Source organism: Phyllobates terribilis, unplaced genomic scaffold, assembly GCF_046119375.1.
Source record: "Phyllobates terribilis strain yellow unplaced genomic scaffold, ASM4611937v1 Scaffold_1__5_contigs__length_1240528914, whole genome shotgun sequence".
NCBI classification, from domain to species: Eukaryota; Metazoa; Chordata; class Amphibia; order Anura; family Dendrobatidae; genus Phyllobates; species Phyllobates terribilis.
In genome coordinates, this window is record NW_027362761.1 from 234,282,648 (window position 1) to 234,305,802 (window position 23,155).

Here is a 23,155-nt window from a genome sequence, read left to right on the forward strand (position 1 = left end):
AATGAAGGTCAGTCAGTCCGAAAAATTGGGCAAACTTTGGAAGTGTCCCCAAGTGCAGTTGAAAAAACCATCAAGCGCTACAAAGAAACTGGCTCACATGAGGACTGGCCCAGGAAAGGAAGACCAAGAGTCACCTCTACTTCTGACGATTAGTTTATCCAAGTCACAAGACTCAGAAATCGCAGGTTAACAGCATCTCAGATTAGAGACCAGGTCAATGCCACACAGAATTATAGCAGCAGACACATCTCTACAACAACTGTTAAGAGGAGACTTTGTGCAGCAGGCCTTCATGGTAAAATAGCTGCTAGGAAAACACTGCTAAGGACAGGCAACAAGCAGCAGAGACTTGTTTGGGCTAAAGAACACAAGGAATGGACATTAGACCAGTGGAAATCTGTGCTTTGGTCTGATGAGTCCAAATTTGAGATCTTTGGTTCCAACCACCGTGTCTTTGTGCGATGCAGAAAAGGTGAACGGATGGACTCTACATGCCTGGTTCCCACCGTGAAGCATGGAGGAGGAGGTGTGATGGTGTGGGGGTGCTTTGCTGGTGACACTGTTGGGGATTTATTCAAAATTGAAGGCATACTGAACCAGCATGGCTACCACAGCATCTTGCAGCGGCATGCTATTCCATCCGGTTTGCGTTTAGTTGGACCATCATTTATTTTTCAACATGACAATGACCCCAAACACACCTCCAGGCTGTGTAAGGGCTATTTGACCAAGAAGGAGAGTGATGGGGTGCTACGCCAGATGACCTGGCCTCCAGTGTCAGCAAACCTGAACCCAAATAGAGATGTTTTGGGGTGAGCTGGACCGCAGAGTGAAGGCAAAAGAGCCAACAAGTGCTAAGCATCTCTGGGAACTCCTTCAAGATTGTTGGAAGACCAGTTCCGGTGACTACCTCTTGAAGCTCATCAAGAGAATGCCAAGCAGTCATCAAAGCAAAAGATGGCTACTTTGAAGAACCTAGAATATAAGACATATTTTCAGTTGTTTCACACTTTTTTGTTAAGGATATAATTCCACATGTGTTAATTCATAGTTTTGATGCCTTCAGTGTGAATGTACAATTTTCATAGTCATGAAAATACTGAAAAATCTTTAAATGAGAAGGTGTGTCCAAACTTTTGGTCTGTACTGTATAAGCTTGATCAGTGCTCCACTCAGGGTTTTGCAGAAATCTTGTTCTTAGTTTCGGTGGAGGTTCCAGAAATGGACAACCAGCAAGCCAGTGGGTAGATGAAAACTTAAGCTGGCTAAAAACTAGCATTATACATCATAGATTTTATTGCCAAAATACTTTCTACATATGCCTAGGCCTAATACATACTAATGTTACAGATGTGTTGTTTTCCCCCCTCGTCTACCTGGCTCTTTACCATTTTACAATATCTACTATTTTTAAACATTACAATAAGTGTCTATTCACATATGGCAAACTTGATGCAGAAATTTCTGCGACTGAACCATTCATCTAAAAAAAAGAATATGCAGAAATTATGCAGAAAACAACCCCATTAAGATTCATAGAACGGATTTTCAATCTAGCATGTGTATACACTTCGCTTGCCTTCACATGAATTTTTTCAGCCAAACACATTAGTAGATACAAAGTAAAGTATAAGAGGCAGGACATATATTCTTTTTTTTTTTTTCCACATTTTTTTTTTTTTTTTTTAAAATGCACTAGAATTGAAAGGTGTTGTCATCAATTTGTGTTAGTATCTATATCGGCCAACTACTCACCTCGATGCTATTAAAAACAAATAACAGAAATAATTAAAGAGGCTGTCCAATACTTTAGCATTCATGACCTATCCTTAGAATAGGTCATCAGTGTCTGATCAGTCAGAGTCCAATACCCAGCACCCCCGCCGGTCAGCTGTTATCAGTGGACACCGGCCGTTAGTCCTCACTTGCGGAGCTGGCAGTCTTCTGATAGTGGCCACCACAGGACACTGCACATCCGCCTCTAATTGATTTGAAAAGGAGGAAGAATGTGTGGTACCCTGCCTCGGCCGACTAGCTCCGCAAGCAAGCATGTCTGGCTGGCAGCTGCCGCCAACACCGATAACAGCTGAACGGTGGGGGTGTCGGACACCGACCTTTCAGACATTGAGGACCTATCCTAAGGTTGGTCATTAATGCTAAAGTAGTGGACAACCTGTTTAAGACTCATGCACTTTGACATGTTGACATCTGCTGTGACCATTTTCTATCCTTTACCAAAAACATACTACGATTGATGGATTTTCTAACTTACTAACTCTTGCTGATGAGCCCAAGGTGCCACAAACAAACATAGCGGCTCGATTTTACAGGAGGTTGTACACAGTATTGCTGCTCCTTCCATTCAACTGAATAATACCGAGCTGTGTTACCAGGCATAGCCACACTTGTAAGTACGGTACTGTTGTTGTGTAAATAATAAAAGAGACAATTTGCAAAAGTACCGCTGCCCTTTATTTGCTGGTTTTCTACACACCACTAATCAAACATTGATAGCTTATTAATGTTTATGTCCAAAAGGAACACTTTGGCCCCGATTCATCAAGACTGGCGATTTTCTCATCAATCTTGATGAGGGGACATGGTGGCGTCAGATGCTCCCGATTCATGAAGAGATGCAGAACTTTTCATGAATCTGAAATGTTTGATAAGTGGCGTGCTCCACGCCAGAAATCTTATTCCAGTCATGGGCTGGAATGAGATTTCTGGCTTAGGGAGCGCCACATTTCGTCATGAATTGGACAAGCTGTGGTGTTTTGGCAGAACTGGGAGAAACTAGCATGAAAAACGCTAACGTTGCAACATTATCAAAGCAATTAAAGCGAGAGTTCTGGTGAAATTACTTTGATGAATCGGGGCCTGTAACTTTTGGGGAGAGTAAAGACAATTTATGTGCAATAGTCCTAAGTAAGCAGAAAAAAAAACTAAAATTACATGTAAATAATAAATACAAAAAGGTGTACCAAAGTACATTATAGGTAGAACATCATTTTCTGTTTTTTTTATTCAAATAGACCATTCCTCAGAAAAATATATGTTTGTAATCATTGCACTAGTCCTGAATTATAACAACTTCATCCTCATCCTCCTCCGGATCATCTTCCTCTTCATCCAGACATACTTCCACTTCAAAAGGTTCTTTAGATTTGTAACAAAACCAATCCATTATTTCCTTTCGACTTAAACCAGATTTTCTTATAAGTGAATTTAAGTCTTCCTCTTGTACACAATGATGAGTATCCCAGTATCTCTCTAGTATTTCATAGTTATTTTGGGGAGCAGACACAGTATGGTCCTGATAAAATTGCTCTGAATGTGGAGAAGCTAGCGTTGTAGAATTTGATTTTAATTTGCTATGTGTAGATTTTGGTGTCCCTGAAGGAGTTGCATATATATTAGCATGTATTTCTGGAACTTTTTGCATAGTTTTTCCTGAGCATGGGTCTGTTAATTGTATTACTGGCCTACCAGCCATAGAGTGTTCTGGTGATTTTAATAACACTTTAATTGCAGGCTGATTTTCTGATTCCAGGGCCCCCAATGCAGGAGCCAACGTTACAACTCCAGCATGTTCTCCAGAGTTATGTTCACTCAATCTTCCATTCTGATTTACACAATACTGTGGTTCATCCAACCATTTGGGGCGTTCTTGGGTACTATCACGGAACCACCTCAGCTGTCCATGTTTAAGTGCATAACGTGTATCTCCAAACCACTGGATGATGTCTGCCCTTGGCAATCCAGTTATTTCCTCCAGTTGTTTGTAGTCTTCACGACGAGCCCACTGACACTGTAAAAAAAAGGATTTTAGTATTGTCAATTGTTCTTTGGTTTTTCGCTGTCGTCGTATAACTCGCGTGTAATAGTCTTCTCTGAGACACCCGCCACTGTTCTCATTAGACCCATGAGCTTGCACTCCATGGCCATCATAAATATTCCAAGATGAAGACAACATTTTACGGCCGTCTTCATCAGTGAGAGGAGAAGACAAAGATGAGTTCATTTCAGGCTCATGCTTGACTTGGTTTTTAAGTAAAAGTTTTGGTTTAGGAGACATGTCAGTAGCTGTTTTACAATGTTTATAAGTGCCTGGTGACTCATAACTTGAGCTTTCCTTTATTTGTTCATTGGTGAGCTCTGGGGTCTTTTGTTCATGTCTCTCAGGTGTCTTATCATTTAATCTCGGTTTCTTAGTTTCTGGAGCCACATCACCTGAGGATGAACAAGGAGAGTGTGGAAATATCGCTTTCATTGCATCACGCTTTGGTGAAGGAACTGAAGATTTTTCTAAATTCCTGAACACAGATTTCTTGGCTACTGCAATCAGAGGCTTGAAATGTAGCTGATCCTGGTTGTAGACCAAACGTGAACGTGTCTCTTCAATTTCCTCTGAGGACCAGCTGATACCACAACGAATACGTTGTACCATAAACCAGGCTTTCACTTTTTCCATTTGTAGTCCATATCGTAAGCAAAGCAATGCAATTTCTGGCATTGTAGGATAAGGAAAGTAACTAAAAGTATGGATAAGCTGTGGATGATCATCCAACTCATTGGTGAGCTCTGCCTGTGTCCAAATCAACTGAAGTTCATCAGAAATAGGAGGCAAGCACACAAGTCCTGGAGTGTCTTCTGGGTACACACCAGAGGCATTGGTGGCTGTGGGAGACATGGTCCAATTAGATGGGTGGAATCATAAGGCAGGTTGTGATTTTCATTAGAACTGAATCTTGACCAATTTGCTTGTTCTTTGGATTTTCTACATAAGAAGAAAAAAGTATGTTAGATTGTAAAAAAGCAAAATTACCAACAGACTATTTTATATTTTCCAACCAATACATTATATTCATCTATTTGATAAGTTGTAGTTAATTCTTAGGATTTCATTACTGAAATCCAATAAAATAGTGACAAATATGAATCTAAGTACTGTTAATGTGGCTGAGGTCTGGAAATTTAAAGAGAACCTGTCATGTCAGATAATGCTATTAATCTGAAGGTTAATAGCATTAGAAAGGTGCCCGGGAGAAAACAAACTTTATTTCTTACAGGAGCTGCTGGCTTTCAGTCATTCAGGTGTGCCGCCTCGGCTGTACGACTGCAAGCCGTTAGCTCCCAAAAGGAATATAGTTTGTTTTCTCCCGAGTGCTGCACTTTCAGTACGGTGGCAGAGCACCTTCCTATACTTGGGTGTTGATTACATGCATTTTTTGATGCATTTCCACTGTGGAAACCCACTAAAAACGTATGTGCGTGTTTTACCTGCGCCTTTTCTGCATCTAATGCAAGTCTATGAGGAAAATCTGCACAGAAAACTCAGCGTACCTGCAAGAGGAATTGACATGATGTGGATTTGAAACACGCACCACAGGTCTATTTAAGCAGAGTAAAAAAAAAAGCAGTGGGCATAAGATTTCTCTATAAATTCCATCCACTCTGCTTGAACATTAATACGCAGCATCAAAAACGCAACAAAAGCTCACCGTGGGAACATAGCCTTAGAGGCAGATCCTGGTTATGAATCACAGCCATTAACTGCCAGAATAGGACAGGCTGAATGTACTGCAAATGTTGGAAGATGTTAAAAAATGTAATTTTCACACTGGCCACTGGGGCTTGTTTAGACTCATACTTCCTGTCTCTTCAGGAAGAGTTTTCAACAAGGCTCCATATTACTAGAGGCAGGATTAGAATGACTGATAGTGCCGCTATACATATCTAATAGCACAGGAACCACCAATCACAATTAGGTAATGTCCCTTGCTTCCCCTTCCTTGACAAAGACCTTGCACGCTACAAAAGATTGGGTAGGTATCAGACCGTTATGACTATATGCATATGCCATTTCCTGAAACAAGAAGTTTGGCCCCTACTGTTTAAGATGGTGTCTCGTACGCCAGTCGTAATGAGGCCATGCAGGAATAAGATGCAGTGAAATCCGCAAAAAGCACATAACACTTAATGAGTTCAGCGCAACTTATTAGTGGTGTGTGCCTATGGAGTAACAATTCTGGTGTACAAAACACTAACACTTTTGTTGAATTTAACAGGTGGGCATATCCAAGCCCTGTCCCCTAGTCCATAGCCAAGCCCTAGGTCCAACCATTTTGCTAGAGGTGCTTCAAACAGGCAAAATGCCAAAAGTTGCACTGCTACAAACTGGTGAATGGAAAAAGTTACAACAATTTTGTACAACTCAGCATTATGCAAAGCTTGCAACTTTTCAATGTTTCATGTCAATTTTCCGGCGAAAACACCTTAATGGCCTTAGGCCATGTGCACACACTGAGTGTTTGGTGAGTTTTTACCGCAGTATTTGTAAGCCAAAATCAGGAGGGAAAAAGTATACTAGAAACACGTCACCACTTCTGTATTTATCCTGGTTTTGGCTTACAAATACTGAGGTAAAAGAAAAAAACTCACCATGTACACGTGGCTTTAGAGCCTAAAAAAGCATCAGTGGTTAGTGTGAAAATTGCAAGAGTTCCGGTTTTGTTTTGTTTTTAAATACATATTGTGATATTTAAAATACAAATTCCCAAAAATGTAAAAAAAATAATAATAAAGAAATACATTTTACACTAAACCTGATTTTAACAATAGCTCATCTTTTGGTGATTGCTTCCCTTTAAATTATGTTGTCCTCAGTGTAAAATAAAACCTTACACTCACCTCCTGCACTGCACTGTTCCAGAGATGCCAATGTCAGGTCTCTCGGAGCTTGCTTAATAATGTTAAGGTATGTGTGCGCTGCAGCCTATCGGCGGCCACTGATGGGCTGCAGGGTTCACTTATCATGTAATGTAACCCGAGCATTGGCAGTCCTGGTGCCAAAATGCCTGGAGCAGTGCCTACGGTAATTATAAAGCTTGTTATTTTAACAAAGGGGACTACAGCATTTAAGGTGGGGTTATCAAAGTAGTGAGCAACCCCAATTTATACACTAAGAATTCTAATTCCGTTGTAGCTTTGTATCCAGTTGGATGAACACGTAAGTGAGCTGCACTGCTGGTGTAAATCAATTCTTCAGAGATGATGATGATGATGAAAAGGCTTTTTATTAACAACGTGTTTCAACGCCGTACCGACATCTTTTTCAAGTAAAAAAAAAAAAAAAAAAAAGAAATGTTGTAGCTTTGTACACATTTAAGTAAATTGGTTTTTGCTATATAATCTGAGAGCAGCATGATGTAGATGTTGAGCGCCTGATTTCAGTGATGTGATACTTACTAGGCTGTGTGTTTACTGTTTCAATAAAATTAGTGTTTTATAAGCAAGAGACTATCATTAGAGGCCTTCATGTCTTGTGCCATGTAGTCTTCCTGCTGTGTAACCCCACCCCTGGCCAGTGATTGGCAGCTTTCTATCAATTTTTACAGTGTACTCAGAAATCTGCCAATCAGTGGTGTGGGCAGGGTTATATGGCGCTCCGCATTCAGACAATTGCTAGATTTGCAGCAACATTGATTTATCATAATGACAGTACACAGACCAGCAAGTGACACCTCCCTGGAACCAGGGTATCTTCTCCTAGATCATGCTGCTCTCAGATTACATAACAAAATCCTGCCAAGATATTCCCTTTGAAGGGAATCTGTCAGGGGGACTTTCCCTCTAAAATGCAGTAGGATTGTTTTATCAGGCTCCTGATATATGAGGTTAGTGTGGTTGAACCAGAATGAGCAGAAAGCAGGAAAAAAGTGACTTCCCTGCACAGACTGATTTGTTAATCACTCTGCTATTGGCAGGAAACAAGGGAAAAGCAAGGATAAGTGACTGCATTCCTGGGAATAAACATTATATTTCCCCTGGCGATAACTAGAAGTGACACATTAATTCAAATAAAAAAAAATGTATTTTATTAAATATCTTAAAATTATTAAAAAACAGACAAGGTGCAGGAAAAAAGATACAGGAACTGTAATATCCAAAATGAAAGCAATCTTGTAAAAATTCAACACTAATTGTAGTTCCAAATCAAGTAAAAATATATATGCATGATTAGATTTTGCATTTAACCCAGTTCATTCAAATGCTATATTCTTACACCCAATGTTTCAATGTAAGGTGAAAATATGCAAAAAGCTATAAGTAGAAGAATGCTACTTGTACTTGTAAATGCAAAGCCATTTAATATCTCCTATTGCACACTGCCCATTGGCCTAAATGCTTAAAACACATGCCCCAAGGTATATAGTGTTTTTATCAAAGCAAGACCTTCATATATAGAAACAAATTTCTGAAATTCACAGGTGCACCTAATGGTATATTAATCAAGCTAAATGCCACAGGGACTCAGCTATGTGAATATATCCACAGTGGCCATGTTTTTTTTAGCCTGATATCACTCAGCGTAAAGGAATATCAAACACATATTAAAAGACTAATGGAACTTAAGGTTGTTTTTACCTGTTAAGAGACGCTAAGATGTCTAAATGGAAGCTCCTGTACTCAGCCCCGACTGAGGTAAATCTCCATGAAATATTATCTGAAATACAATTAAAATGCTAAATAGATTGAAGATGATGTACAAAAACTAGTGCACAGGAAAAGTAGGTTGCCCATAGAAATCAAACTGCTCCAGGTTATTTTACTACCTTATCCCAATGAGTCCATCAGCTAGTTACATCTGAAGGCTAGCTGCTGAGGTAGGTTTACGATTTAATTTGTAGAAATATGGTGCCTTTAGCTAAACCTAGGTAAGCAAACCTTGGCCGCACCGTCTAGTTGTACTTTAAAGTTTTAATAACTGTGATTTGATAATGGTGTTGATCTGTAACCTTCTCTGGGTCAAACTACACCCAACAACAGCCGAAATACTCCCAACAATGGTGAATCAACTTTTCCACTGATAATTGGCCTCAGGCACCAATAGTTGACAAAAATAGTCATTTGGTCCTGTCAACAATACAAAATCTTTAGTGGATAACCAGCTTAAATCTTCTTTGTGATCATATATTTTTAGGAACTTTAGGAGCCTAGTTAAAAAAATATATAGACATTTTTTTTTAAATATTAGTATAAGGTAACAACTTGTCATCGTCTACATTAACCACATCAGCAAAAGACTGAGACTCTAGAAATACACCCGCGGATTACAAAGACAGGAGACTTGAATATCTCAGATCTGGCAACTCAAAACACCAACTGTTTATCTTATTACCTTCAAAAGAACGTCACATTTTCATCTCAATGGCAAAAGTCTTTCATGCAGATGGTGAACACAAAAGGTTTACAATTCAGAGATTTGTAAGGTTCAACTTACCATAGATAAAGCAGGGATGCCATGTGCTCACTTAGTATCAAACAGTGCAAGCACTTTCGGTAGGTTTCATTTTTGCGTGCATCTTTAGACGATCTACCAGTACTGCGATATTGAAAGCAAACATTCATCAAGTATGTATCTATTAGATACCCCTTAGTTGTCTATTACTCTTGAGAGTCAGGAGGAAGATCCCCATGAGTCCGATGTATAAAAGTATATTAGATGAGTGTATCACGTCCTCTCTTAGGTCAATGATGAGAGAACAAAGGGTTAACTCCACCTCTGGTGTCCACCCCCTTATTCTTCAAAAATCCTTTGTTTCCTGACCTCTTCTTTCAATTGAATGGGATTAACCATTGTGATCTTTCAAGAAAGCCCAACACCCCACTGTCCATCCTAAAAAGGGATAATGAGCACTGAGACGCGTTTAAGAAAAAAAAAAAAAAAAGTACAATTACATGGAAAACCACATGTGGATTTTTTTTGTTTATGAAAGACTGCCTTTTAAGGAGCTTATTTAAATGTAGGGTATGTTCACACATTGCATATTTCCAGGCTTTTTCCTGCAAATTGTTGCAGTGAAAAAACACAGCATTTTACTGTACTGTCACTAGCACAGTGAATGATATTTCTAAAAGCTCAAGCACATGCTACTTATTTTTTCTTTGCAGATTTGAAGCAGATTCAAATCTGCAGCATGTCAATTCTTTCAGCGTTTTTCGCCCATTCAAATGAAGGGGAAAAAACGCATTAAAAAAGAGGCAAAAAGCACATATTTTACACAGCATTTTCCTTCCAACACTTCAGTATTTGCAGCCGAATTTCCAGCTGCTAATACTGAGCATGTGCACATACCCTTATAGGGTATGTGTAATCAGTAAATGATATACTGCTTAAAATCAGGTTATTATATGAAATGTTTTTTTTTTTTAAACATTAAAGTTAAAAATTCAACCTCCCAACAAAAAGAACAATAGTAACAAAAAGAAACCCTGAAGCACTTCCTTGTAAGTGCCGATGTCTTTTCAGAAGTCTCATTATCATCACAGCAAAGATTACAATGGAAGGTAAGCCCTCATACATATAGCACTTAAAGCACCACTCTAGCGTTTTGTTTTTTTTGTCAGTGCTTGAGTGGTGCTTCTAATTTAAGTTCCCTGACTGTAGTCTCATACACCCACCGCAATTTTCACCTTTTATTGGCGTCGTTCTGGTCCCGCGGTGCCATCTTGTGACCACAACTTCTGACTGGCTGGAAGTCAGAAGTAACAGTCAGAAGCTCTCAATGCAAGTCTATGAGAGACAGAACGATTATCCCATAGATTTGTATTGAAAAGTGACTTCCGGCTAGCTCCAACTAACCCTGGAGTGATTCGGCAGGTCACATACTGCTGGAGATCAATGTGAGTGGCACAGATAAAAGGTGAAGATAGTGGCTGTAAGTATAAGACTAACGGTAGGGAATTTCGATTAGAAACATCACTTCAGCGGTAAATTAGAAAAAAAACAAAAATGCTGTAGTGGTGCTTTAACACAGGATCAACCAGTCACAATAAGTGATGGTCAGAGCTTCCTTACACACCCTTCCTTCACTATGAACTTTGCCTAGATTAGACATGCTCAGATAATACTTCTGTACAAAATATAGGGCCTGAGCCAGTCTATTGCTGCTAATGTTAATATGCCAAACAGGAAGGAGTCTGAAAAAAATCTAGTGGCCATTGTGAGAAGTTGCAACATTTTTTTTTTTGTTATATATAGATTGTGAAGTCTATACATAGCCTACTTAGCGGATGAGCTAATAAATATGGAAACCTCCAAACTGTACCTGTTAGCAGATTTAAGATGGGAAAGATCTGCCATGGGATAAGTCAATGTCAGAAACAAATGTCTTTGGTACATCTTCCTCTCCATACAACCACGAGAGTGTATGATTAGCTTTCTACATTGGAAGATAAAATTAGGCATGTTGAAGCCAGGGCTGTGGAGTCAGTAAGCCAAACCTCCAACTCCGACTCCTCAATTTCCATGACTCCGACTCCCTCATACATGGCTCATGTTTGTGCTACAGTAAATTTATCACTTAGATTCATCTCAGCTAAAAGTCTAGACCAGAGGTCTCAAACACGCGGCCCGTGGACCGCATGCAGCCCCTGAGGCTGCTTTATACAGCCCGCAGGCACAGACCCCTTGACGATCCCGACCTGGTCCAGGAGGAGCCGCCGACAGCAGCGCTGCATTGTCGCGCAGAGACAGTCTCCCAGCACAGCATTTCCAATGCCAGCCAATCAGAAGCCAGCAGCTGATATCTGCGTCCCAGCGCAGCGGCGTATGACGTCACTGCCATGCGTCACTGCCATTCTACAAGATGGGGACCACCAGGATGGGGCATTACTACCGGATGGGGGACATTACTCCAAGAAGAGGACCAGGATGGGGCACATTACTGCAAGATAGGGACCACCAGAAATGGGGCACATTACTACAAGATGGGGACCACCAGAAATGGGGCACATTACTACAAGATGGGGACCACCAGAAATGGGGCACATTACTACAAGATGGGGAACACCAGGATGGGGCATATTACTAGATGTTTGCCAGAATTACTATAAGGTGCCAATTGTAAAACAATATTACTGTATGTGGCCAATTGGAGGAAACAAAATTGTAAAAATTAAAAATAAAGCATGAAAAAATATTTTGGCACTAAAAATGCTGTTTTTTATATAAACTAAAAGTAAACACAAAAAAGTGCATGTTTATTATCGCCACATCCCTAACGACCCAAGCTATAAAAAAATAAAATAAACACAGCAAAAATGTTCAGACGGTGTATCCCAAAAAAATGGTATCACTAAAAATGTCACTTTGACCTGCAAAGAAAGCGGCCCCCCAAATTAAAATTTTTTCATGTGCGGCCCATATACTTAGGCGAGTTTGAGACCCCTGGTCTAGACCCTTAGATCAGCAATAGGACATTTCATAACTTTCCCAAATTCTTATGAAAAAAATATTCCCCACAAACTGCATTGAACTACTGTACCCAATTTATTATATATTTTAGGAGTTGGAGTCAGTCCATTTTATACAGACTCCAATTCAGAGTAAGACTCCACCAAAATGTACACCAACTCCAACTCCACAGCCCTGGTTGAAGCACATGTCAGATTCTTCTTTCTCCCAACAGCTGTCATTGGGGTAAAGTCTGGTGACCTTATATACATTAAATGATTGTCTGGTCCTTCCACAACTGGACAGTTCAGACAACGTTTCTGCAATATATAGGTCTACCGACAATGGTCAATGATCAGCAATACATGTAGAGCATAGTAAACATTATTTTTTTTCCCACCAATATAAATTTCCCCCATTGCCCATCCAGTTTTTTGTTTTACTATTAAATAAAGGGAAAAATGGGAAGTTTGTTGCATTTTTGTCAAATCTTTTTATGATGTTATCAATATTCATGCTATACAGTTTTGGCCAGGTGATGCAAGTTGATAAAAATTAAGTAATGAAGTACTCCATAGGGCAACACACCAACACATATCAATGCAGGTACTCCAATAGCAGGATGAGATATAGTGAGTGAAATTCTCTTTTTTTACAAGTCAGTACAATTACGCAGATACCAAACATGTATAGGTTTTTGTGCTGGAGGGGAGATATGTTTCTCTGAGGCTATTAGCTTCAGTGATGTGAAACCTGGAAGTCTTCTCCTGCATGTTATGTGCTGAGAGGTCTAAAACAGCCATTTTTAATGGGCCAGTTTTTTTGCGAATCACTATAGAGCGGGTGGGAGGTCGTTCACCATATCTCCACCCCAGGGTGTACTATAGGGGTTTAAATACTCGGCCTGTTGAGGCATCAAGTGTTCACAAAGTCTGGGAGCCAAACTCCAGACATGTTTGTGTTGAGCTGATTTGAACCACATGGGAGTTGCTAAACTCTGAGCAGGTACATCCCTGCTAACACAAGGACTGTGTTTTGCATGACCACTTTGTTTTGCCCAAAGGGCCGTGATTACTTTGATGGACTCCATGTTGGTTTATGCCTAATAATAAACCAACCAGGAATTTAAAGAGACAGTTTTCCCGTGTCTACCTCCATGTACCACAGTGAGCTGCTCTACCACAGGGCAGATTACCTGTTATTACATTCTTTTCTGTTGCAGTTGATGAAAAACTGCAAATCTGTCTTTTTGATACACACACACATACAGTACAGACCAAAAGTTTGGACACACCTCATTTAAAGATTTTTCTGTACTATGAAAATTGTACATTCACACTGAAGGCATCAAAACTATGAATTGACACATGTGGAATTATATACTTAACAAAAAAGTGTGAAGCAACTGAATATATGTCTTATATTCTAGGTTCTTCAAAGTAGCCACCTTTTGCTTTGATGACTGCTTTGCACACTCTTGGCATTCTCTTGATGAGCTTCAAGAGGTAGTCACTGGAAATGGTTTTCACTTCCCAGGTGTGCCCTGTCAGGTTTAATAAGTGGGATTTCTTGCCTTATAAATGGGGTTGGGACGATCAGTTGTGTTGTGCAGAAGTCAGGTGGATACACAGCTGATAGTCCTGCTGAATAGACTGTTAGAATTTGTATTATGGCAAGAAAAAAGCAGCTAAGTAAAGAAAAGCGAGTGGCCATCATTACTTTAAGAAATGAAGGTCAGTCAGTGCGAAAAATTGGGCAAACTTTGAAAGTGTCCACAAGTGCAGTTGCAAAAACTATCAAGCGCTACAAAGAAACTGGCTCACATGAGGACCGCCCCAGGAAAGGAAGACCAAGAGTCACCTCTGCTTCTGAGGATAAGTTTATCCGAGTCACCAGCCTCAGAAATCGCAGGTTAACAGCAGCTCAGATTAGAGACCAGGTCAATGCCACACAGAGTTCTAGCAGCAGACACATCTCTGCAACAACTGTTAAGAGGAGACTTTGTGCAGCAGGCCTTCATGGTAAAATAGCTGCTAGGAAACCACTGCTAAGGACAGGCAACAAGCAGAAGAGACTAGTTTGGGCTAAAGAACACAAGGAATGGACATTAGACCAGTGGAAATCTGTGCTTTGGTCTGATGAGTCCAAATTTGAGATCTTTGGTTCCAACCACCGTGTCTTTGTGCGAAGCAGAAAAGGTGAACGGATGGACTCTACATGCCTGGTTCCCACCGTGAAGCATGGAGGAGGAAGTGTGATGGTGTGGGGGTGCTTTGCTGGTGACACTGTTGTGGATTTATTCAAAATTGAAGGCATACTGAACCAGCATGGCTACCACAGCATCTTGCAGCGGCATGCTATTCCATCCGGTTTGCGTTTAGTTGGACCATCATTTATTTTTCAACAGGACAATGACCCCAAACACCTCCAGGCTGTGTAAGGGCTATTTGACCAAGAAGGAGAGTGATGGGGTGCTACGCCAGATGACCTGGCCTCCACAGTCACCAGACCTGAACCCAATCGAGATGGTTTGGGGTGAGCTGGACCGCAGAGTGAAGGCAAAAGGGCCAACAAGTGCTAAGCATCTCTGGGAACTCCTTCAAGATTGTTGGATGACCATTTCCGGTGACTACCTCTTGAAGCTCATCAAGAGAATGCTAAGAGTGTGCAAAGCAGTCATCAAAGCAAAAGGTGGCTACTTTGAAGAACCTAGAATATAAGACATATTTTCAGTTGTTTCACACTTTTTTGTTAAGTATATAATTCCACATGTGTTAATTCATAGTTTTGATGCCTTCAGTGTGAATGTACAATTTTCATAGTCCTGAAAATACAGAAAAATTTTCAAATGAGCAGGTGTGTCCAAACTTTTGGTCTGTGCTGTATAAATATATATATATATATATATATATATATATATATATATATATATATATATATACACACACACATACACACACATATATATATATGTACACTGCTCAAAAAAATAAAGGGAACACTCAAATAACACATCCTAGATCTGAATGAATGAAATATTCTCATTGAATACTTTGTTCTGTACAAAGTTGAATGTGCTGACAAAAAAAGTCACACAAAAATCATCAATGGAAATCAAATTTATTAAACAATGGAGGACTGGATTTGGAGTCACCCCCAAAATTAAAGTGGAAAAACATACTGCAGGCTGATCCAACTTTGATGTAATGTACTTAAAACAAGTCAAAATGAGGCTCCGTATTGTGTGTGGCCTCCACATGCCTGTATGACCTCACTACAATGCTTGGGAATGCTCCTGATGAGGTTGCGGATGGTCTCCTGTGGGATCTCCTCCCAAACCTGGACTAAAGCATCCGCCAACTCCTGGACAGTCTGTGGATGGAGCGAGACATGATGTCCCAGATGTGCTCAATCGGATTCAGGTCTGGGGAACGGGTGGGCCAGTCCATGGCTTCAATGCCTTCATTGGCAAAGTCGCCACTGGCGCCCTGTGCTCTTCACAGATGAAAGCAGGTTCACACTGAGCACATGTGACAGACGTGACAGTCTGGAGAAGCCGTGGAGAGCGATCTGCTGCCTGCAACATCCTTCAGCATTACCGGTTTGGCAGTGGGTCAGTAATGGTGTGGGGTGGCATTTATTTGGAGGGCTGCACAGCCCTCCATGTGCTCGCCAGAGGTAACCTGACTGCCATTTGGTACCGAGATAAGATCCTCAGACCCCTTGTGAGACCATATGCTGGTGCGGTTGGCCCTGGGTTCCTCCTAATGCAGGACAATGCCAGACCTCATGTGGCTGGAGTGTGTCAGCAGTTCCTGCAAGATGAAGGCAACGAAGGAGTGGCTTCGTAAGAAGCATTTCAAGGTCCTGGAGTGGTCTAGCCAGTCTCCAGTTCTAAACCCTATAGAAAACCTTTGGAGGGAGTTGAAAGTCTTTGTTGCCCAGCGACAGCCCCAAAACATCACTGATCTAGAGGAGATCTGCATGGAGGAATGGGCCAACATATCAGCAACAGTGTGTGCCAACCTTGTGAAGACTTACAGAAAACGTTTGACCTCTGTCATTGCCAACAAAGGATATATAACAAAGTATTGAGATGAACTTTTGTAATTGACCAAATACTTATTTTCCACCAAAATTTGAAAAAAATTTCTTTCCAAATCAGACAATGTGATTTTCAGGATTTGTTTTCTCATTTTGTCTCTCATAGTTGAGGTCTACCTATGATGTCAATTACAGGCCTCTCATCTTTTTAAGTGGGAGAACTTGCACAATTGGTGACTGACCATCCTTTTTTTTTTCCTCTCTCTCTTTAGATAGATAGATATATATATACTGATTTGGCTAGATGAGAGGCTCTGGACTGAGGTCTAAGGGGTAACGTTTTTCCTTGTGGAGAGTGACACACCGGCTCTGGGATGCCAAGGTAAGGAGGCTTATTCATCATGCAATGCTCTTCTGGGAAATTTAATATGCATATTGCCTCTTCAGAGAAAAAGAGGGCTTGAACTCTATAGCAAGTTCACACAACTGTTGTATTTTGGCCCAAGTGCTATCCATGAAAAAATTACCATCACATGGACAGCATAGGGACACATTTTATTCAATAAGGGTGTGTTCAGATGGGTGTTTATCTTTTTTTTTTTTTTTTTTGTCACAGACCTAACCTGAAAAAAAGTGTAAAAATCATAGCATGCACTAGTTTCTACCATATGTCAGATGAGGTTCACCTATTCAAGTCTAGGTGCTCAAAAAAAAAAAGTTTGGATCCCATACGTGTCAACCAAATAGCATATGATTTTTACAGCTACATTTCAATTCTTTAAAGGGGTTGTCTGTGTGACTGCAGACATGAATCCCCCCAGCGAACATACTGTGCGCTGCGGGGATTTGCCAGTTTCTGACCAGAGGGTATGTATGAGTTATGCATACTCCCGGCCAGGGTCAGTCTAGTGGGCGCAGCCTTGCTCCATACACTTCTATTGAGCGAAGCCGCACCCAGTCTAGTGATGCGGCCGTCTAGTGGACATAGCCAACTAGAGGGTGTGGCCTTGCGCCATACAAGTGTATGAAAAGCGAGGTCGCGCCCACTGGCCGGGAGTATGTATAACTCGTAGATACCCTCCGATCCCGGGTCAGAAACCGATGAATCCCCACAGTGCGTGTGCTGAGGGGCTTCATAAGTCTGCAGTCATACACTGTGACTGCAGACTTATTGATTTGGATGGGACAACTTTAACATAGAAAACTATATTTGGTCTCGTAAATTTCCATAATTACTGATGTACAAAAATGAATATCATACAAATTGCATATGGATGAAAATAGTCTGTTTTTTTTCCTAGATGAAAATCTGATGTTTTTTTTATTTTTTTACATACTTTTTGTGAATTAGACCTTGTATGATCTTCAGTTAGATGATACTAATCAATGTAATCCTGTGTGTATTAAGATTACAGAAAAGTGGCCTCCAGAGAACAGGATCTGTCAGCCTATCAGGCTCAGTGGCAGATGAAAATAGCAAGATTTCAGAATTTTTTTTGTAATCCTTTCCAGACGCGTAATGTATATGTACGTCACATGCGGATGTATTGAGCAGGCTTATAAAATGGCAGATAACAGCTGTGTCATACAGCCAAGCATCATCCTCTAACTAAACTACCTTCAATCACTGCTGTTTAAGCCGACAGTAGGGACATTTAAGTAGTAAACAGGAGGGGGCCTTTTTCAATACTAATTGACCCCACTCCCTTCCCCAGCTCATGCTGTGGGATGGCGGTGGTGATGTAATGGCCCCCTAGTTCACCATATTGGTGCTCCTGAGAAGCCCACAGTGGAAAATTGTCTATGCTAGGAAAGAGCTAACTTACAAGTAACTCCAGTAATGCATTTTTTTCTTCATTCCGTCATCCAATACTGCTGCTATCTTTCTTTTCTCTTTCTATGAGTAAACTGTTAGGAATCGTGATTCTGTGCTCCCACCTGGAAATGGAGCAAGTCCAGTGCTATGCTATTCGCAGGTGCCACCATTGTCCTAACCTTGGAGGCAGAGTTACTGCGCGTGCACAGAGACTGTCCCAATCTTATGGCGCATTGCGTTCTGATGTTGTAGGATGTGTGAGGACAAGGGACTCCGTATCTCTCACCGATTTACCCGGTTGCCATAAAATGAAGGATGCTGCTTTGTCTGACACTAAGCAGTGGTGTAATTACGCTCATTCTGCTCTGCAAGCCAGCAGGGAGTGGCTGTCTGGGGATGATTGGGAGGTATCGGACACCTGATCATTAGGCTGGCTATTTAATCCTGCTCCCTGCTCTGTGCTCAGTGCTTTTCTGTTTATTGCAGTTCCTATGTGCTGTGGAGAGTGGTGTTAGAATTAGTGTTGCTATCTTTTCAGGTGTTTTCGCATTTTCTCTTCTGAGTTGACTTCCCGGGGTTCTTCCAGAGGTACTCACCTGGTTCTTGACTAGGCACCAGCCGCGTCACCACATGCAAGCTGTCCGGGGATAGTGGGCCTGGGATAGGGCTCTACCAAAGTCCCCCTTCCATTTACTGCGTGAAGCGTATTCCCGGCCCTCAAGGACTCGCCGAGCTGGGCAGCTTGTACCAAGTGGGTCTGTGTCTGCGCCTTTGCTGGGTTCCTCTGCAAAGCACATAACATAAACTTCATGATTTCTTAAGATCCTTTGGGTCCACATTCACCGCCCTATCCCCCCTCCATCACCACTCATCCATATCTGCCCCTCACTCCTTCCCTCTCCCATGTACAGCTCCCATGCTCTTTTGAACTTCCTGACAAATCTCACTGTCTCATCCAAAAGGTATTGCACAAGAAACCATGTCACAAATCCAAAAACTATCTGCTCTCTTTTTACTGCTACTACTCATTTCAGGGGATATCTCTCCTAACCCCGGACCACCCTCTGCCAACCTGAACCCTTCCCCCACCTCACATCGAAACCCTGCTAACCTTATTAACATCAGCTGTACTCCTTCATCTCCCTCCTTCAATTGCGCACTGTGGAATCCACGGTCTGTATGCAACAAGCTTCCTTTCCTGCACAATTACTTTCTGACCAACGCTCTCAATCTGCTGGCCCTCACTGAAACATGAATCCAGGATTCGGACACTGTCTTCCCTGCCGCTATTTCTCATGGCGGCTTGCATTTTTCCCATTCCCCGAGACCTGCAAACAGACTTGGTGGTGGGGTCGGCATACTCCTGTCCTCACATTGCACCTTCCAGGTCATCCCACCAGTACCATCACTCTCATTCCCTTCTTTTGAGGTCCACACTATCAGGCTCTTCCATCCCCTCTCCCTCAGAGTAGCGGTCATATACCGTCCCCCAGGCTCAGCCACCCAGTTCCTTGACCATTTTTCTGCCTGGCTGCCACACTTCATGTCCTCAGATTTACCAACCCTTATCCTGGGAGACTTCAACATCCCCATAAACAGCCCCACCTTCTCATCTGCATCCCAGCTTCTATCTTTAACCACTTCTCTTGGCCTCTCACAGCTTTCAACCTTTGAGACACACAAAGATGGAAACACCCTTGATCTGGTCTTTGTCCGGCTTAGTTCAATCCCCCACCTAAATAACTCCCCTCTCTGATCATAACATTCTCTCCTTCATGCTCACAAATCCTCGCCCGCCCCAGCACACTCCTACCTATCACACATTCAGAAATCTACAAGCCATTAACCCTCATACACTTACAGACTCCCTTCACTCATCACTGTCCCCAATCTCCTCTTTTTCCTGTCCTGATCTGGCTGTAAACCACTACAATGACACTCTCAGAAGCACGCTGGACCAAGTAGCGCCCCTCACCCTCAGAACCTCCAAACACAGAGTAAAACAGCCCTGGCTTACACCGCAAACCCGATTTCTCCAGCGTTGCTCTAGAAGTGCCAAACGCCTATGGAGGAAAACTCGGACACCAGAAAACTTTATCCACTACAAATTTATGTTAAAAACATATAACTCTGCCCTTCACCTCGCCAAACATACCTACTTCACCACCTTGATATCCTCACTATCCAACAACCCCAAAAAAACTCTTCGATACCTTTCACTCCCTCCTCAGTCCTAAAGCGCAGGCCCCCATCGCAGACATTTGTGCCAAGGACTAGGCCTCCTACTTCACAGAGAAAATAGACACCATCCGTCAGGAAATCAGCTCCCAGCCACCAAGTGCCGTGACTCCCACCCCCCACATCCCCTCTGGATCACTCTCCACATTTGACCCAGTCACAGAAGGTGAAGTCTCCAGGCTCCTCTCTTCTTCTCATCCCACTACATGAACCACTGACCCCATCCCCTCACATCTACTCCAGTCTCTTTCTTCAGTCGTCACTACTCACCTAACTAAAATCTTCAACCTCTCCCTCTCCCTTCTGGTATTTTCCCCTCCTCCTTCAAACACTCCATCATCACTCCATTATTAAAAAAGCCCTCTCTTGACCCTTCCTGCACAAACAACTACAGACCAGTCTCCAATCTTCCCTTCATCTCTAAACTCTTGGAGCGCCTGGTCCACTCCCGCCTTACCAGTTACCTCTCCACTCACTCTCTTCTAGACCCATCACAGTCCGGCTTCCGCCCCCTACATTCTACAGAAACTGCACTCATCAAAGTAACCAATGACCTTCTGACAGCAAAACATAATGGCGATCATTCTCTGCTCATTCTTCTTGACCTCTCTGCAGCCTGCGACACCGTTGACCACCACCTCCTACTCTCTATGCTCCACTCAATCGGCATAAAAGACACTGCTCTCTCCTGGTTCTCCTCCTACCTATCTGACCGCTCTTTCAGTGTATCATTCGCTGGCTCCACTTCTTCCCCTCTACCTCTCACTATTGGGGTTCCTCAGGGTTCAGTCCTTGGCCCTCTTCTCTTCTCTCTCTACACAGCCCCAATTGGACAGACCATCAGCAAATTTGGCTTTCAGTACCATCGTTATGCTGATGACACACAACTATACACCTCATCCCCTGACCTTACCCCCGCTGTACTACAGAACACCAGTGACTGTCTGGCCGCAGTTTCTAACATCATATCCGCTCTCTACCTGAAACTCAACCTTTCCAAAACTGAACTTCTTCTACTCCCGCCATCTACTCACCTCTCTAAATCTGACAGCTCTCTCTCCATGTGTGGCACCACAATAATGCCGAGCCAGCAGGCGCGTTGTCTGGGCGTTGTGTTTGACACCAATCTCTCCTTCACCTTCCACATACAATCTCTTGCTCGCTCTTGTCGCTTGCACCTGAAGAACATCTCTAGAATCCGCCCCTTTCTCACCTTGGAAACAACAAAAGCCTTCACTGTTGCCCTGATCCACTCCCTCCTTGACTACTGTAACTCTCTATTAATTGGCCTCCCCCTCACTCGACTTTCCCCTCTCCAGTCCATCCTTAATGCTGCAGCCAGGGTCATCTATTTGGCTAACCGTTACTCAGACTCCACCGCTCTGTGCCAGTCATTGTACTGGCTGCCCATGAATTATAGGATCCAATTTAAATTGCTTGTTCTCACCCACAAAGCCCTCCACAGTGTGGCACCCCCCTACATCTCTTCCCTCATTTCTGTTTATTGGCCTACCCGTTCTCTACGCTCCGCAAGCGACTTTCGACTAACATCCGCACTAATCCGTACCTCCCACTCCCGGCTTCAAGACTTCTCCCGAGCTGCACCTATTCTTTGGAATGCTCTACCCCAAGAAATTAGGATGAACCACAACTTACACAGTTTTAGGCGCTCCCTAAAAACACACCTGTTTAAAGCAGCCTATCACCTTCCCTAATCGAAGTCCTTTTATATTCTTATAGCCCATCCCTTATTTCTCCAAACATAAGTCTCCACCGAACCCAAAAGCACTACAGATACTGGCTGGTGATGAGCTCATGCAGCCTTTATCTATCCCTCATCCCCTCAAGATGGCTGGACCATCCTTGTAAATAAGCCATTGTACTTTGTGTCACCCCCACCTCATTGTAGATTGTAAGCTCTTACGAGCAGGGTTGTCATTATTTTTGCTGTAATTATTGTATTATCTTTAGCTATGTTACTTATGACTGTTGTATATGAACCTGTGAATTGTTAAGCGCTGCGGAATATGTTGGCTCTATATAAATAAAGACTATTATTATTATATATTATTGGGTCACATGATCCAAGAGTGACCCCTTGTGAGCTCCTGCTATCTGTGTTGTAGGATGAGGGTCACCATATTCTGGTGTGACCCATGTCCCACAAGTGTGCATCAACTACAGCAGTGTTTTGTTTTTGTAGACAGAATGTCTGAGCCTTACCATCCATAGTGAAAATAGACGCCAAAATGTAGAATCTCTCTTCATTTTACTTTTTTGTCTCCAATATCCACTACAATATTCGAATAAGTACAGAAGGAGTCAATTATGTACCTAAAGTATAGATTCATAAAGCCATAGAAACAAAAAAAAAAAACAGCGCAAAAATATGATCACTTCTATGATTCAACAACATTGGGGCACCTCACAGTTTGAAAAGAAATCAAATACTACACACCAGCTTCTCCTTTCTAAATGGCTCCATGCTACACTAGTGCTAAAGTTTGTGAACCCTTCAGAATTTTTGATATTTCTGAATAAATTTGACCTAAACTTACATCAGATTTCCACACAAGTCCTATGAATAAATAAAGAGAACCAAATCAAACAAAACAGTCAAAAATGTTAGACATGATCATTTTTAAAATTAGAAATATAATCCAATATTACATGTCTAAGTGGCAAAAGTATGTGAACATTTGCTTTTAGTATGTAGCCTGACCCCTTGTGAAACAATAACTGCATCTAGAAAAATAAGCAGGTGGGAAGGTATATTTAAATCATGGCACCGCCCCGAGTGCAATCTTTGGTAAACTGCA

The 23,155-nt window shown here is 41.9% G+C and overlaps 1 protein-coding gene across 3 annotated transcripts in view; it reads right to left on the reverse strand.

Moving 5' to 3' along the window:
- Positions 1–1,630: 1,630 nt before the first annotated feature.
- Positions 1,631–23,155, reverse strand: part of HOMEZ (homeobox and leucine zipper encoding) — a 28,320-nt gene continuing 6,795 nt past the window's right edge. Inside the window, exons 2-4 of one of the 3 annotated variants that reach the window (XM_073671052.1) lie at positions 18,695–18,882; positions 8,428–8,506; positions 1,631–4,777 (exon numbers count right to left, since the gene is read on the reverse strand). In XM_073671052.1, coding sequence (XP_073527153.1) covers positions 3,071–4,690 — 1,620 coding nt within the window. In that variant the 5' untranslated portion in view covers positions 4,691–4,777; positions 8,428–8,506; positions 18,695–18,882 and the 3' untranslated portion in view covers positions 1,631–3,070. The remainder of the gene's footprint in view (positions 4,778–8,427; positions 8,507–18,694; positions 18,883–23,155) is intronic. The other 2 variants (XM_073671051.1, XM_073671053.1) reach the window with 2 other exon arrangements.